General features: G+C 42.7%; 1 protein-coding gene across 2 annotated transcripts in view; it reads left to right on the forward strand.

The window, feature by feature from the left end:
• Positions 1 to 15301, forward strand: part of COBL (cordon-bleu WH2 repeat protein) — a 264865-nt gene that overhangs the window by 220351 nt on the left and 29213 nt on the right. For both annotated transcript variants that reach the window (XM_080379027.1, XM_080379028.1), the window contains one exon: positions 1 to 15301. This exon is cut by the window's right edge and continues 29213 nt beyond it. In XM_080379027.1, the coding sequence (XP_080235153.1) occupies positions 1 to 18 (18 nt within the window). In that variant the 3' untranslated portion in view covers positions 19 to 15301.

Raw genomic sequence — 15301 nt, forward strand, 5'->3', positions numbered from 1 at the left:
GTCCCTCTGCTCGTTTGAATCATGTATAAAGAACAGGTAATTGGAAAACCTAAACCCGTGTGCACCCATAACCATCATTCAAGGTCTGAAGTGGCAAAAAAAAATCAAGAAGTTTAGTTTATTCTCTTGTCTACAAGCCAAAATAAGTTGTAGTTAATTTTCTGTGTGTTCCTGCATAATGGTTCTAAGGGGAAAATATGTTGCTCTGCTGTAAAGTTTCTGTGCCAAGGAATTGTGTTTTGCCTCTGAATATTTAAGGTTGCCAATAAACTATTCTTGTTGGCAGGTTAATATAATATAAACACTGTGCAATCCTGTGTTAATACTTAATTGTGTTTATGGGCAAAATTAAGACTTTGCTAGCTCTCTGAAAAGTAATACTCATTTCAAGTTGTTAAAAATACATAACTATTTCAGACTATTTACCTGCTTCTTACTTGATTTGGAAAAAGGCTGTAAGCAATTAGAGTGAAAATCAGAATAAAGATCTATAAAAAACAATCACAAGAAAAACTTAACGGTACATTATGAAGGACCTAATTTGTCATATGCTGCAGTTGTTGGTTTTTAAAATTAGGTGAACTTTTTATCTCTGTTGGAGCTCTGAGAAAGCAGGCAATCAATAGTGAATGTGAGACAGTGTCTATTGAAAAGTTACTTATGGGATATGATGTATAGAATGCTAATACAGAGATATACTGAATCCTAGTAACACTCATGGCACTTTAAAAATATTGAGACACCTTAAGGGATCTCTGTTTGCAACAGACTGTGAAGGTTATAAATAAGATTCAGAGTACTGCATAGAGATCCAAGATTTAGGATTCATTCCTGCACTGCAAAATGAAGTGAAGCTGGTTTGTATCAGTAACCAGGACTTTTGTCGTCTCTTCTTGACGTCATGCGTAAGTTGGCCCTTTGTTTCCAGTTCGTGTGGCTGTTTTATGTTGTCTCACAAGTATTTATAGCAACATCTTTTTCAAATGTTAACTACTTTGGTAGTTGTTGTTGTTGTACATATGTTGAAAATTTTTGTTAAATTGATTAACTTAAAAAGGACAAATGAAAATGCTTTTTCACATTTCCTATATTGTAATGAAACTGATGAAGCGGAAGTTTGTATATTTACATTTTTATAATCACAGACCAGAGTGGTGGCAGATTCTTTTTTTTTTTGGAGCTGAACTTTAAAATGTATAGCTATGTAATGTTGAAAGCATGAGAATATTTAGCCATCTGCATTTAATATTACTATATATTATATATTGTAAAATATTGATGTCTGTTAGTGCCACGAATAAAAACAAAATCAAAACCTGACATGGCTTGAAAGACTCTTTTTGCCAAATATTTTCCATTTACGAAAAGAAATTAGAACTAGAGATGGACTTAAGCAAACCAGTATCCTGTGTTTGATATCTCAGGTCTAATATAAAATGTCTCAACCCAGGAAAGGGCTCACAACTAGTAAGCTAGGAACACAGTAGAAATCACCAACTAGAATCAAGATGTCAGAGTTATGTACATCTTTATAATGCGGTACTGATAATGATCCATTTCCTCATTAGGGAGGGTAATATGTTCAGAATTAAGGTGCTGTGTCACACCCTAGGATAAATAAGATCACTTCTGTTGACTGGTTAGCCTTTTATTTGCCTTCAATGTCTTCCCAATACGCTTTACATCAGAAATTTTAACATGCTAAAAATGCTATCGCAGGAAAGGATTCGGTCACTCGTGAGCTTGAATGCTGTAGATAGTTCCATCGGCAGCAAATACAGCTTCCTTTGTTAGGTGCTATAAGACAAAATTCAGTGCAGGTCTCTTCTTTGGTTTTAGTGTTGCCTAAAGGCCCTGGGTCTGTAGCACCTCCTTACTAACACACTGTAGTGTGAGAAGTTGTATGGGTACTTACTTGAGGGATCCAAAGCTGGATTTTGAGAAAATAAGATCCTCCAGGCTTTGCAAGGAAAAACTTCTAGTGCTGAGTGCTGGCACTGCATAGAACTAAAGTTTATAAGAGAGTTATTCATGGATAGACTTCCGAATATTGAATTCTTATGAGTAAAAAAACTATAAGAACAGCTGCAAGGTGAGATGTAACCTTTACCATGACCAAAAAAAATGGTGAAAAATCCTGCTGGCTCAGTCACAGCTCACGCTAAAAGTGGAGGGGTTGTTCAGCTGCCTAGACTCAGAAGCTAGACTGGGTGTTCATTCCCTTCTGTTGTTGATGGGAGCTGTGTATGCTCTTACCCTGTCATCCAGGTGCTGTTGAATTCCTAGCAGCAGCTTAATTTAACACTAAGTGAATGGACATCTTACTGTAAACCCATCTATAATGAAGTCTAGTTACAGGTCTGACCCTTCTGTATAATAACTTCCTATTACTGCTTTTAGAGGTCTTCATTTGGGAAGTAATCGCGTGCCAGTGTTTTAGTTCGTATCAGGCAAGCACTTTTGAAGCTCTTCATCCCCTCATCCCTTCGTTTATCCTGCTTCAGGGCTTGGAAACTGTGTTCCTGTTGGGTGAAATGGATTCAGGAGACACGCTCCAGCACAAATTGGCATTCAGTCCCTGGAACCAGGCTGGAGCTCATCATAAAAGAAAAACCCTGAAATGTGTCTGGTAAAAACACTGTGTCCTCAGCACCAAGTATTTTCACCTATACAGCTGCTGTTATTGGCCCACACTGTGTGCTAGCGAAGACACAGCCTGTGTCTAGAGGTATATATGCCATTTGGGTCGGTCACTGACATCCTTCCATGGAACTTGTAGCTTACCGTCCGCAGGCTGGTTTCTTTCTCGAAGGACTGAAGAAAGGGCAGTGAGCTCCCGTTCTCCTCAGTGCATCTCTCGGCATAGATTTTCCCCGTGCACTCTTAGCTCACTCATCCAATGGAAAGAGTCTGATACATGCCTGATTCATCTGGTCCTTTATATTGTCTTTTTGAGTAAGATACTTCAATGAGGTGAAAAATGGTATCGCCAGGGAAATTGAATGGAGAATTTGGATTTGGTATCTTTATTCCTTGTACAAGTATAAATCAATGTTCAGGGCTTTGAGAAATCTAGTCTCGTGTCTCAAAATTTGTAGGTCTCCCCTCCCCTTTTTAACATATTTTTATTAAATTTTTCTTTTAGCTGAGTTCAGAGCATTACTCAACTATAAAGCCAGCATTAAATCGCTCTGATTAGATATTTGACTTTAAATAATATTGGCTGTCTGCGTGAGCTATGTGACTTATGTGGCTTCATTATAGGTTATTTCTTGTACAGACAGCCTGCTAACATTGGTTGTGCAGAGTGTTGGACCAAAAGACCTTTTGACGTACAAATTAACCTACAGGATTTTGAACATATCAGGATTCAGCTTCCCCAGCTTGTACAAGAGAGTTGCACAATTTATGCTACATTTACCATAGCCAAAAATTAGCACTTCATCAGTGTGTAGGAAAAAGGAGAACAAGAGGTGCGTTTATGAAGCAATGGAAAATGCCACCCTGAGATAGTGTGCCATTTTTTCCCTCTGACCTCTCCAGAAAAGAAAGAAGCAGTTCTGTTGTTCGGTGCAGCTTAGCGTTAAGCATGTGGTTTAATTTGAATGCAAAGATCTGCACAAATCTTGATTTGAGTCAGTTTGGCTGATTGAAATGTTCATTAATTGGTCCTTTGTTGGTGCAATAAGGAAAATGGTTGTCTTCTAGCACAGTTCATTAGCAACTTTTACATATTTAGGGTATTTATTTGTATACTGTTTCTCTATTCATCTCTAATCCTCTGTTGAGTTACATGTGCATTATGTGTACCAACATGCTTCGCCTCTGAGAGTTCTGTTAGGATTTATGAGACTATTCCTAATCTTATGCCATTTGTTGCTGTTGAGCACACACAATAAAATACGCTTTGCCCCTGCCACAGCTATAGCTGCCATAATGGTTGCATTTCCCCGCTCGCAGAAAATTAACTTTACAATGACAGGGTTCCTTTTTTGAAGATAAAATGAAACACAGCATTTCCTCATTTTTTCAGTAATGTTCACCTGGATTTGGTGCAGCATTGTTCCAATGTGCTTTGCTTTTTTTTTGCTGAGTAGGGTGTGGAGTTTGATTCATTGCTGATGTCTTCACTTGGCGGGAGAAAGTTTCCATGTAGTTGAATTCCCAGGGTTGTTCATCAAAGTATGCTAAGATGGATGAACCTTTCTAAGAGCAAAAAGGTTTGGGCTTTGGGTTGGGTTTTTTTTGGTATTGTTACTAAATATTATTAAGTGTTTGTTAAGCAAATGTAATTTGGTTAAGTACTAACAGGCTACATGATACCAGATAAAAAAGTCAGTTTCCCATATTAGTCCACTAATTTGAGGATTTTTTTTGTTCTTGTTTAAACAGTTTTCTGATTTGTTGCAATATTGAAGACTTTTTAAAAAGAGAGAGAAACCAGAACTACTTAACATGAATATTGTACTATTCACGCTTAAGGAGTTTAAGGACAAGCTGACTTCCATTGGCTGTTCTCTCCCATCCCTCACTCCGTGTGTACAGAAGCACACGCACACTGTCTCCTTCATCGTTTCAGGAAGTTGGGAATAGTTTAAAAAGCATCTTTACCACAGGATCCTTTCCCATTTTTAACACTAGTCTTTTTTGTTCTGCAAAATAGGAACTTCCAGAAAGTCAGGGAGTAAGTTTTGATGCAGTCACGACAAATATACGCAGCTACTGCTGAAAGCAATGTCAAATACGGCTCCAGATAATGTTGTCTTCAGCCAATTTCTTTTCCTTTTGCTTTTTTTCTTCTTTACTTCTTTGTCTATAGACTGATAAAAACATGGACGTGCCATGTCTCTTTTCTGAGGTCATTATTGTGCTTGAAGCCCTAAAGGTTTCCCCCTGAACAAAGCATAGTGGTGTTCCAGTTGCACATCAGACTGAAAGAGGACATTATTCATACACAAACACCACTGTCCAGTTTGCAATGCAGGAGTTGAAAAAGGAAACCTTATTGAAAAAACAAGACTGTGGAACATCATTGTCTTCTACATTGTAACCTGTGTTTACTGCAATAGGAACAAAGCAAACACAGTGCCAACATGCGTGGGTTTCCTTTGTCTCATTTGATGCATTCAACAGAGGAGTTTCTGTCAGAAGCACTGGGATCTGTCCCTTGTCGTGCTTGGCACGGGGAAGTGGGTCACAACTTGAGGGTTCTGGTTTGGGTGGCACTACTGATTGGTGGTGTCTTTATTTTTATTATTATTATTTTTTTTTTTTTACTTCTGATAAACCAAAATGTGGTTTGATTTAGCCAGTACTCGGGTTGGCAAACCAAATGCTTCCACTACGGCAATGAGCAAAGCTCTGCAGGTGGATGGCAGTTGAGGTGGAGAGAGATTTCATGATTCAGCCTTTGCACAACTACAGTACCAGGATCCCAGTAACCAGTACCCCATGCAGTTTCATCTCTTTCTTAAACCAGAGGTAATGGTAAAGGGAGCAGGCAATGAGTATGTTTGCCCTCTGACAAAACCTAGGAACTGCAGCTCTCCCTTCCACAGCACAAACGATGCACGGGAGGCACCCTGGTAAGCAGTAGGTCCGCCAAAACTACTGATACATCTGCATTTTGTAAGTCATCGAAGAGATCCTGACATTGCAAGTATCTCTGCTGATACAGCTACATGGTCAGTTAATGTGCTCAAGCCCAGATTCAACTGTCCCCGCTGTAGACCCTTTGCTGATGAAATCCAGCCCTGGGTCCTTCAGTCAGCCATGGTGGTGGGTGTACCAGGTGTGTTCCCTCACCAGCCAACGCCGAGCACAGAGCAATGGTTTGGCTGCCTGCGCATTGCCTGCCCCCTTATTCCTGAGCCTCGCTGCTTGTGTTCCAGACTTTCCAGCTTATGGAAGGAACTGTCAGAGGTGATTTGCAGATAGCCAGTGCTGCTGAAGTGCAAAGAGTTACATATTTATAGGTCGATGAATAATTTAGCAATAATTCTGTGTTACGTAAAATTACTGCTTTACTGCTGCTGGGGCCAGTGTTCATACAAAGTGGTTTTCTAAGCCCAGTTACACAAGTTAAAGCTTGCTGGTTTTATTCTATGCATCTGTCATTAGAGAGAATTTTTCCAGGTTCAAACTGGGAATGAGAGCAGGTCTTCCATTCCAGGAGAGGGCCATTCCCCTTCCTCTTTCTCACAGTCCCGATTGTCCTACCTATTTTCCAAATAGTCAGTTTTGCACTAAGTTACATATTAGTGCTTATTTTCTCCACAGAGGAGGATGCAATGTGTTTTCCGTATAAACACTGTGGAAATCATCCATCCTCATAGACCTTTTCTTTACATTAAGGAGCAAGCTAAGACACATTTCCATGCAGAGTGGCCACAGGTTTCATCTCCCTACCCTGTGGATGAAGCCTGTGCACTCACATGGACAGGGAGCACAGAACATGGACAGATACCGACATACCTTGGTTGGGTTTCAGGTCGGAAATTGTTCCTTTCAGATTCTACCTCTTCTGTACTCGGACTGGGATTAAAAGGTTAGGGAATGAAAACAAAGAGCAATATTATTGTCACTCAAAAGCATGTTTGTAAGGGTAAGGTGGAATTGAAAAGCTGCGGTGATTCAACACCAGGACACATCCAGAAATGGAGAAACTCACAGGTTTCCTTGGGATTCTGCATCTCAGCTCCTGCTTCTGCTGTATTCTACCAGTGTTGCCAAGAGATGCTTAGTTGAAAATGCAAATACGTTCAAGGCTGAAGGATCAAAGAGCAATTAAATTAAAAACTGCTGACAGGTCAATCTTAATAGTCATTTCCATGCTGAAATAAGTCAATAAATCTTAGCTTGCAATAGATCTTACCACATAAAGGTGGGCTTGCATAACAGGAAAATGTAGTAAAATATAGCAATATATTTTATGCAAATGCTTTTTAAAAGTAATGAGTAGCATGTTTTATTCATCTTGTCCTGGCATCAAAGCGGTCAAGAAGACATTGGACTTCTGGAATGGGTTAATCCTTTGCAGTAGCAGTACGCTGAGCCGGCAGAATGTCTTCTATTTATATTACTATTTACTTATATTTGTAAATACAAACTTTAATTGAGCTCCTGAGCCCTGCTGTGTTTGGTACTGTGCAAACACAATGTGAGCGACTGTCCCAGCCCCAAAGACCTTTACAAACTAGAAAAGTCAGAAGAAGAGGAGGGTGGGAGCAAAGCAGTCGGATGACTTGTCTGAGGTCACCCAAGATGTTAGTGGCAGAGACAAAACTGGATCTTGGAACTCCTGTGTCATACTTTGGCCCTGTTCTCCGAGTCATGCAGCTTCCTGGCCTATATACTAAATACAGTAAGTACAGATCAAGTAAGAAGCAAACTCAGCCTCTCATGGTATAGTTCAAGCTTCAGAGAGGTAAGGAAAGCAGCTGTTCAGCTGGCATTCATACCAGACACTTTAATGTACCCTTGTGTTTTTATTTGTTCTCCCAAAGGTGTAAGGTATGAAATATTAGATAATATTCCTAAGCACTTGTATCTATAACCAGACACATCTCCAACAAACACATAATACAAGAGGGAGATGGAACCCAGCTGCTAAATTTAAAAGAGATTTTCTTCATGGTGAAAGTTCCATGATCATTAAATAGCCTCCATCTCCGTTACAGCTTCCTGCCCACCTGTAGCTATATTGCCCGCTATCCCCAAGGGAAGACCCAGAGGAAAAAGTTCCTGATATTGCCGCTTCAACGGCGCCCAGGCACTTTAACAAGGATCTTTCTATTAGCCTCTGTATAAGCACAGGACGGCAGCCCGTGCAGGCAGCTCCGGGTGGAGGGAGCACGGATCATTTTAAATCATTTGCACGTTCTAAATCATTGGGTGCAATCTGCAAAGAGTAGTTCTTGTGTTACATGCTGCACTTGGGAGGCAATGGAGACTATTTCAAGCTAATAACATTCCCAACAAGTGACCCAGCACAGGAGAAGTCCTGTTCTCAAGAAAAAGCCTTACATCAGCACAGGCTCACAACTCGTCCTTCTTTTCACAGTGGAAAGACTGGGGATGTTAATCCCGATACTAAAACAAGTTAAAACTTGAGCACAGTAGTTGCACAAGCAAATAAAGGGCTTGGGGACGGCCTGTAATTTTTTTTTCCTCCCCCCTTTTCTATTTTTTTTATCATTGAATTGGAAGAGCTGTTCTTGGGTTTGTGTGGTCTCCGGCAAGATGCGGTACCTCACTTCGAGACTCTTTTTCCTGGCGCTAACAGACCACACCAAGCCCAACCCAGGGGAGTAACGTGCCGCCTGTTCCCAAAACTGGGAACAAAAAGTGAGGATTTCTTGTTTTCCCTGGGATGCTGATCTCATGCTACATTACAGAGGGTGCAATGCAAATGAGATTTCAAAACTGGTTTCAACCAGGTCCCCTCATGTACCTTTAACTGGAAGAAAGTTTTCCACCATTACCAAAAATGGGGAAAATGCGCATTTGCCTCACACGCCCAGGATGCTAAACGATCACCAACAATCAAAGTTGCATTGAAACAAATAGGTCAGCTTCCCAGGGGAGGTTTCTCCCAAGAGCAGGTAACGTTGCTCTCCACAGCAGCAAACCACTCCAGCGCTCGAGACTGCCAAAGGGAAGGCATCAACCTGGTTTTGTAAGAAATACACCCTAGCTCTACCTGACCTGTCCCTAGGAGCAGATTTTGCTTTTTGGTGTGTGAGGCAGGATTATCAGAGATGAAGAACCATGAGTCAGACCCACAAAGCTGTGAGGCCCATCTCCACTATCATGAGGGTTGCGTTTTTCTGTTTTTAAGGGGAAGAGCTTCTGCCATGTGGTTTGGGCTGCCTGATTTCTGAAGCTGCTTTGTCTGTCCGTGGGATGTGGGTACGACTGTCAGCGCCATCCTCTCCTGCCTCACCCCCCCGGCTGTGCTGCAGGGTGAGACAGGGAGACCCAAACCGGCCCAGGGGCGGTGGGACCAGGAGGAGGGGTGTCGTGTCACTGCAGCGCCCAGCCAGCCCCAGTCAGCACAGCTTCTTGCTTGGCCCCTCTCCATGCTGGTGTCTCCACACAGGCTATTAATTGCTGCCCAAAAGGGAGAAGAACCAGAACAAGAAGGATTAAAATACAATATTCCCTGTGAGCACTGTCACCATGCTGGGAAGCCCCCCTGCCTGTCGGGCTACTGAATGCTTGACCCACATTTGCCAGTGAGCACTGAAAGGTGGTCCAAGCCAGGGCTCAAAAAATACCCAGCCAGCTTACTTATTAAGATGGGGTTTTTTATAGTATTGAGGGGGAAAAAAGGAGCCTGTCTTTAAAGTTTTTGCTCAGGCCTGGTCGGCTCACAGGTTTTGTACTGGTACAACTGTTTCCATTAGAGGTGTGATATTTTTTACTGAAATAGATAAACCAATATAACCACTAGTTGGGGACACTGTTGTACTGGCACAAAGGTGCTTTATGCCAGTACAGCTTATTTGCCTGCTTGTATGGAAATAGAAATTTCAGCATAAATAAGCATCTTTATACTGGTATAACTGTTTCTACCCCAGGGAAATTATACCATTTTTACTGTACCAGCATAGTTACAATTTTGCGTGCGGCCAAGCCTTCGCAGTGGTACACCTTCTCTGTAGAAAAGCCCTCATGGTGGCCAGTGCCTTGCTGTGCCAAAAAGCTGCAGAAAGTCAATGAGATTATTCAGGTATTAGTTATTCCACTGGCTATCAAAATCTGGCAGAGGAGGAGGGGTGCTTTAATTTACTTTTGTTGACTGGTAAAATGGTCCGTGTGTCTGGCATTGACTGGCAATGCTTTTGCTGGTATCTGGGGGCACCGGGCAGATAAAATGGGAGTCAATTTTTTGAAATACATTATAATAGGAAGAGTTACTCTTACAGTGTCTGCCTAAGTTCGTTTTACAGAAGAATAAAGCTTTGGTAAGCAGAAGGCTGTCACTGAGCGTCTCTCTGCTTTGGCAATGAGCATCCTTCCATTGCTCGCACGTGGGTATCACCTCAGCACGATGTAGAAGCAGAAGGCCATTATCCTGTAAGAGAATAGCCTATTCAGTTGTCATCACTTACAGACAGTATACGCTAAGCAAAAAACCGGAGAAATACAACTTTTAAGGGTAGTCAGCAGTTATGCGAAGCTTTTCACCTTAAAATGCCTCGCGAACTAGTTATATTTAAACACATATCGCTAGAGGACGTATGTGCGAGTCTGTCTGTGTGGGTGCTCTGTCCTTTTTTATATGCTCTACATAAATACACAAGGAAGATAGACAACACTCAGCAGGTCAGTATTTGTTAACAGGAAAATGAGCGAACTGTGCATAGCATTGGCTGGAAAACCGTCGAGCTCCTGCCGTCGGGACTCCTGTGGGAGGGGAAGGAAGGACATTGTCTCACAGCCTTTAGTTGCACTAAAAAATGGAGTCGGCCTCTCCATTATGTGCTAAGAAAGGTAACTTGAAGAATGGGGTGGAAATGATCTTTAAATACCTGCTGACAGTGTGATTACTTATGGCATTATTGATGGAGTATGCAAGTTGGTGACACAAGTCCTTTCCCACTATATACAAATTCACAGTTTTCCTCTCTTTGCCTTTAATAATTTAGAGGTCGTTTTGGCAGTGTGAAAAGGAGATTAATTCACCTGCTGTCCTGATGGTCATTATGAGAAAATCACAAAGTCAGAGCAGTGGCTTGGTTTTTATGACTGAAGTCTTCTGCAGGCATGAATCTATTATTCAGCTTCAGAGCTCTGTGGCCCTTGAAGCCAAGTTGCAGGGGTTAAGGTCACTGCTCTGCCAGTAATCACATTGTCGTTACATGAAGTTTTAATCAGCAAATACTGGACAAATATAGCTTTGGTACCGTACTGTTAAATATAATGGAATTTGCCCCACAGATGACTGTAGGTCCTCATTGTTAAATCAGCTCTGCCTATTTACCTTTCAGCTGCAGCTTAAACATACAAAATGTGCCATAATCCAGCTTTCCCCACATCAGAGGCTTGAAAAAAATCACTTTCCTGTAGCATTGCATATGAAGAGGTAACATTTCTTCGTTTGCCTCACATATCAAAATTCAAGGCAATCAGTCATTCATTCTACATCATAAATAATACATGTACCCAACCAAACACAAAAGACTGTACTTCTGTCTGCTTTCCCTCCACACTTTAATAAGATCATCTGAATTTCAAGATGAAATGTGTAGTCTCATATTTAAATCATTAGGCCCCTGTGTGGCGTTTCATCTTGTTTTTGCAAGGTCAGGGTGGCCAACGCGGTCAAAAAAAGAAAGGAAGATAAAGACTTTATCAGCAGAACAAATGTAACTGGTTCATGTTGAAGAGGAAATAGGTGACCCATAGAGGGTAAACACTTGCCAGAGGTATGTGAGGGAGCTGTAAGTCAGTGGTTTCAGACCGCGGTGAGGTGCACCTTGTCGGTGGTACAGCATCCCGCAGAACTAAGGCCCCAGCTCCTCTGTCATCCTTTTCCTGGGTGTTTATCTGTTTTGCTGGAAGGGTAGCAGTCTGATTTCCAAAATGCATGTGGCAATTTTTGGAAAACTGGAACAATCACCCAAGGGAAACAAAATTTTACGATCTCAGTATGAGCTAAAACCTCCTGGTTTCTGAGCAGTTTCTGGCCACAATTCCCTCTTTGGAACAGATGGTGGTCCTGAGATGGTTACATTTTTGTCTCCTCATAGACTTCCTCTGTGACCCTGAGCAAGTCAGTTCGTTCTTGCATACCCTGGTTTCCAGTCCTTTGTTTGTACAGGATATCCCCTTTGCTGGCCTCCTCTGTCCCGTCTCTTTCAAAAGGAACCTGGCAGAGAGTGAGGAGGTATCTGAACTGCTGAACTGCTGTGCATTTGTTAAGCACTGGGGAAGCCCAAGTCTTGGGCAGCAGTTGTGATTTTCCTAGTGTATCGCTATTGTAATAAGGCAATTAATTTAACCCATCTATGCTAGCTTCCCTGGATGTGAAATTGCAGATATTCATTGTGGTATGCTGACTCATAAAAATGTTGTGGGTAATGTTTGTGAGGCACTTTGTTGATTAAAGGTGCTAAGTTGTCTTTACTGCCAAAAGGACTTAGCAAGCGCTCATATAAATGCATCGGGCACGGGAATATCAAGTAAACGCTACAACTCTTATTAGCTTTAGCATGAGCAAAAGCGGGACCTCAATCACAATCCAAAAAAGAGGGAGACAGAAATTTGGCAAGCAAAGTACAATATATTCTCATGCCATCTTTATATAACCATTTAGCCAAAAAAGGTCATGTATAAATCCAGATAGGCCCAGACAACTGAACTTCAAAGCTAGTTTACAGAAAAGGTTTCCAAAACCCACATGGTCTGGGATGAAATTAAAAACGGATAAAAATGTTACTTTGGACCACAAGAACCTGGGTAATACCAGGACCAATTTCGGCAGTGACAGCTTAGGCACAGAATAGCTGCAGAAGTGCATGACTGACGCATTAGAATGTGTAACACTAGGAGAAGTGTATTGCCTTTCCTCCTAGTTATACCCATGGTAAATTTTGCCCAGTTAGTTAAGTCTTCTGTGACACCCAAAGCTGCTGTCCCTCTTTGGTGATGCCCCTTACAGGACCTTTCAGGAAGAAGAGAGGAGATCATAAATAGAGGACTTTTAAGGGGAGCTAACTAGGCTGTCGTGGAAAACTACCAACTGCAACTGCAAGACAACTTTAACCCAAGTCAGGTCGTTCAGTAGCAGTCCAGTTCGAGCTATTTCTGGTCTTTTGGGCAGATTGCTTGTCCCTTCCACCATGTCAAGATACTGTAGGCACCTGCTGGTGCAGTGCTGAGCTGTGGCACGATGTGCTTCGCTCCCACCATCTCACAGGCAGCCCCCATTTCCAGCTGTGATGCTGCAGGCAAGAGCAGACCTTGGCAGCTGGGATGGAGCTCATGGCATCACTGCTTGGGGAAGAGGTCAGAGATTTTCAGAATTTCATGTCTCCTCACAGCCAGCACAGCCAGACCGCAGTGGTCAACAGACTGCTGACCACAGAGCAGTCACTGGCCCATGCTGAAGATTATCCATGAGAGGAATAGGTTGTTTTCCCCTCCAATTATCTTTTTATTGCTGAAAGCAAAAAAGGAACAAAAATCCTTTAATGATATGTTTATTTCAAGTCCATGGGTTCAAGATAAACGAGCAGGCTTAAGAAAAATATGTCTGTAGAAGACAAAGTGAAGAATTATGACTATTCAAACACCACATATTCTTTCCTACTGCTTTTTCTCTCTTCATTAAGCTGCTGAAAGAAGTTAGGCTGACAGACTAACTAACAGTTCCTGAACAACCCTTCATACATGACATATCTAGAAATGGAAATAAATACATAGAATGAGTTATATTGACTGCCTTATATCTAAATTAATCACAACCCAGATGGAATGGGGAAGATGTTAGACACTCACGCACACACACAAGCAGGAGTCATACCTCCTGAGGAGGTTAAAAAAGAAACCTGTAAAGTGATGGATGAAAAAAAGTGAGTCCTCTCTACATTTATTTAAATATACATCTTCTGCAGTGTTTATCTGAACGCTGAGCTCTTAGCGGCATTGATAAGCCAGACAGACCTATTAAAGCCTCATTTGAAAATCTCCAGAACATGCACCCAGCCCCATGTTAGCTGAAACCCTGCTGTCCCCAGCTCCCCCAGGCTCCCCCAGAAACATTGACAATGTCCAAACCAGTGCGGTGTGCTGCTTCTCTGTGCCTTGCCACTGCCAGGTGCCCCCTCCATAACCGGGGAGAGGCCACAGCTCCTCTCTCCCCTCTGCAAATACCGCTCAAGAATCAATAAGTATTTTCTTGTCTTCAGGTCTTGACTCCCAGCCCAACTTCATGCCTGGGTCTTCCACCACACATTTTAAGTAAAAGGCTAAAGTTTTCTGTAGAAACCCCTCCCTAGCTTCCCCTGCTCTTCCTGGCAAGCAACCAGCTCAGCTGCCAGGATAACCCTGGCTCCTCCTAGAAAACAACCAAATGAGCCTGGCTTTCTTCCTCCTGGAGGTGGCAGGTCTTTCCAGCTGCCTGGATGGCTCAGGCTTCCTAGAGGCATTTTTCTGATGCTCAAGCAAATCTTACAGAGGGAAGGAGGAGCCACAAACAGAACAAGGGCAAGGAGCCACTTGGCAAAAACATCCCCATGCAGTGTCCCTCCTGAGGGGTGGCAGGCCCTTTCGGGTTGCCCTCAGAGATGCTCTCACTGTCCCTCAGTGAGCACATTCACTGGTGGTGGCCTTAAGCCCTTTTTACACATGCAGTCCTAGAGCCAGCTGGGATCTGGCCCAGTTTCTGGAGTAATTGTGGTCCTAAGGGGTCATTTGACAGAAGACAGTCAAAGGGGCACAGCAAGGACTTGCTCATACTTTGTCTCCTCAGAGCACAGTCCCAGTAGCTGGGGGTTAGTGGGGGAATGACCACAGGTGCTCCCCACAGCCTGGGGCCTCCCTTATCCTACCCTGCCACAGGCTGATTAGTTAAAACCCCACCATGACTGGTTCATCTCAGAGGTGGACACCCCTGAGAGTATAAATCTTGCCATCAGATGATAGACAAAAGTGTCAGTGACACAGCTTGCATTTTGCTCCAGCTGCGTACGGATGGTTTATGAGCTTTCATTCCCTTTGGCCGGGTCTTGCCTATTTGTTTGTCACTAGCTTGTGAGCTTCCTAAAGCAGAATTTCCCGTGGGGACATGGAGCTGGAAAGGGTCTTTTTGCTCTGCTGCTGCAAGACACACGTACTGTTATTCCGTTCACAGATCATCACTTTCCCAGCACTAAGGTTCAGAGCCTTAATAGCAGCTGAAAAGCTGTTTCTGTCCTGCCTTCCCTTGTTTAAACCTGGTCATCACGTGTTCAAGGGCAGCTTATATCTCTTCTGCCCTTTGGAAATGTTGGAGAAATGCTGTAAAACTTGCGAGCTGAAAAAAAGGGCTAAACATTGACTTTCCTTGACTTCGTCTTCAACCACAGCGAGCTCCCAGGTGGGGCCCTGCCTCTCCTCTGCAAATTCAAACCTTATACCCATGGCAGGCAGCTGCTGCCGCGGGACTGGAGGGGTGTTTTCTCCCTCATGGCGAGTCTGAGCTCACTTGCAGCCATGTAGCTGAAGAGTGTATTTGCGCAGCAGAATAGCTGGTAGCTATTGTGGAGTAATGGGCTCCGTAGTCTGCTCAGCCTTACAGGTAAGTACCTGCCTG

Source organism: Falco punctatus (assembly GCF_963210335.1).
Source record: "Falco punctatus genome assembly, chromosome: 3".
Lineage (NCBI taxonomy): Eukaryota > Metazoa > Chordata > Aves > Falconiformes > Falconidae > Falco > Falco punctatus.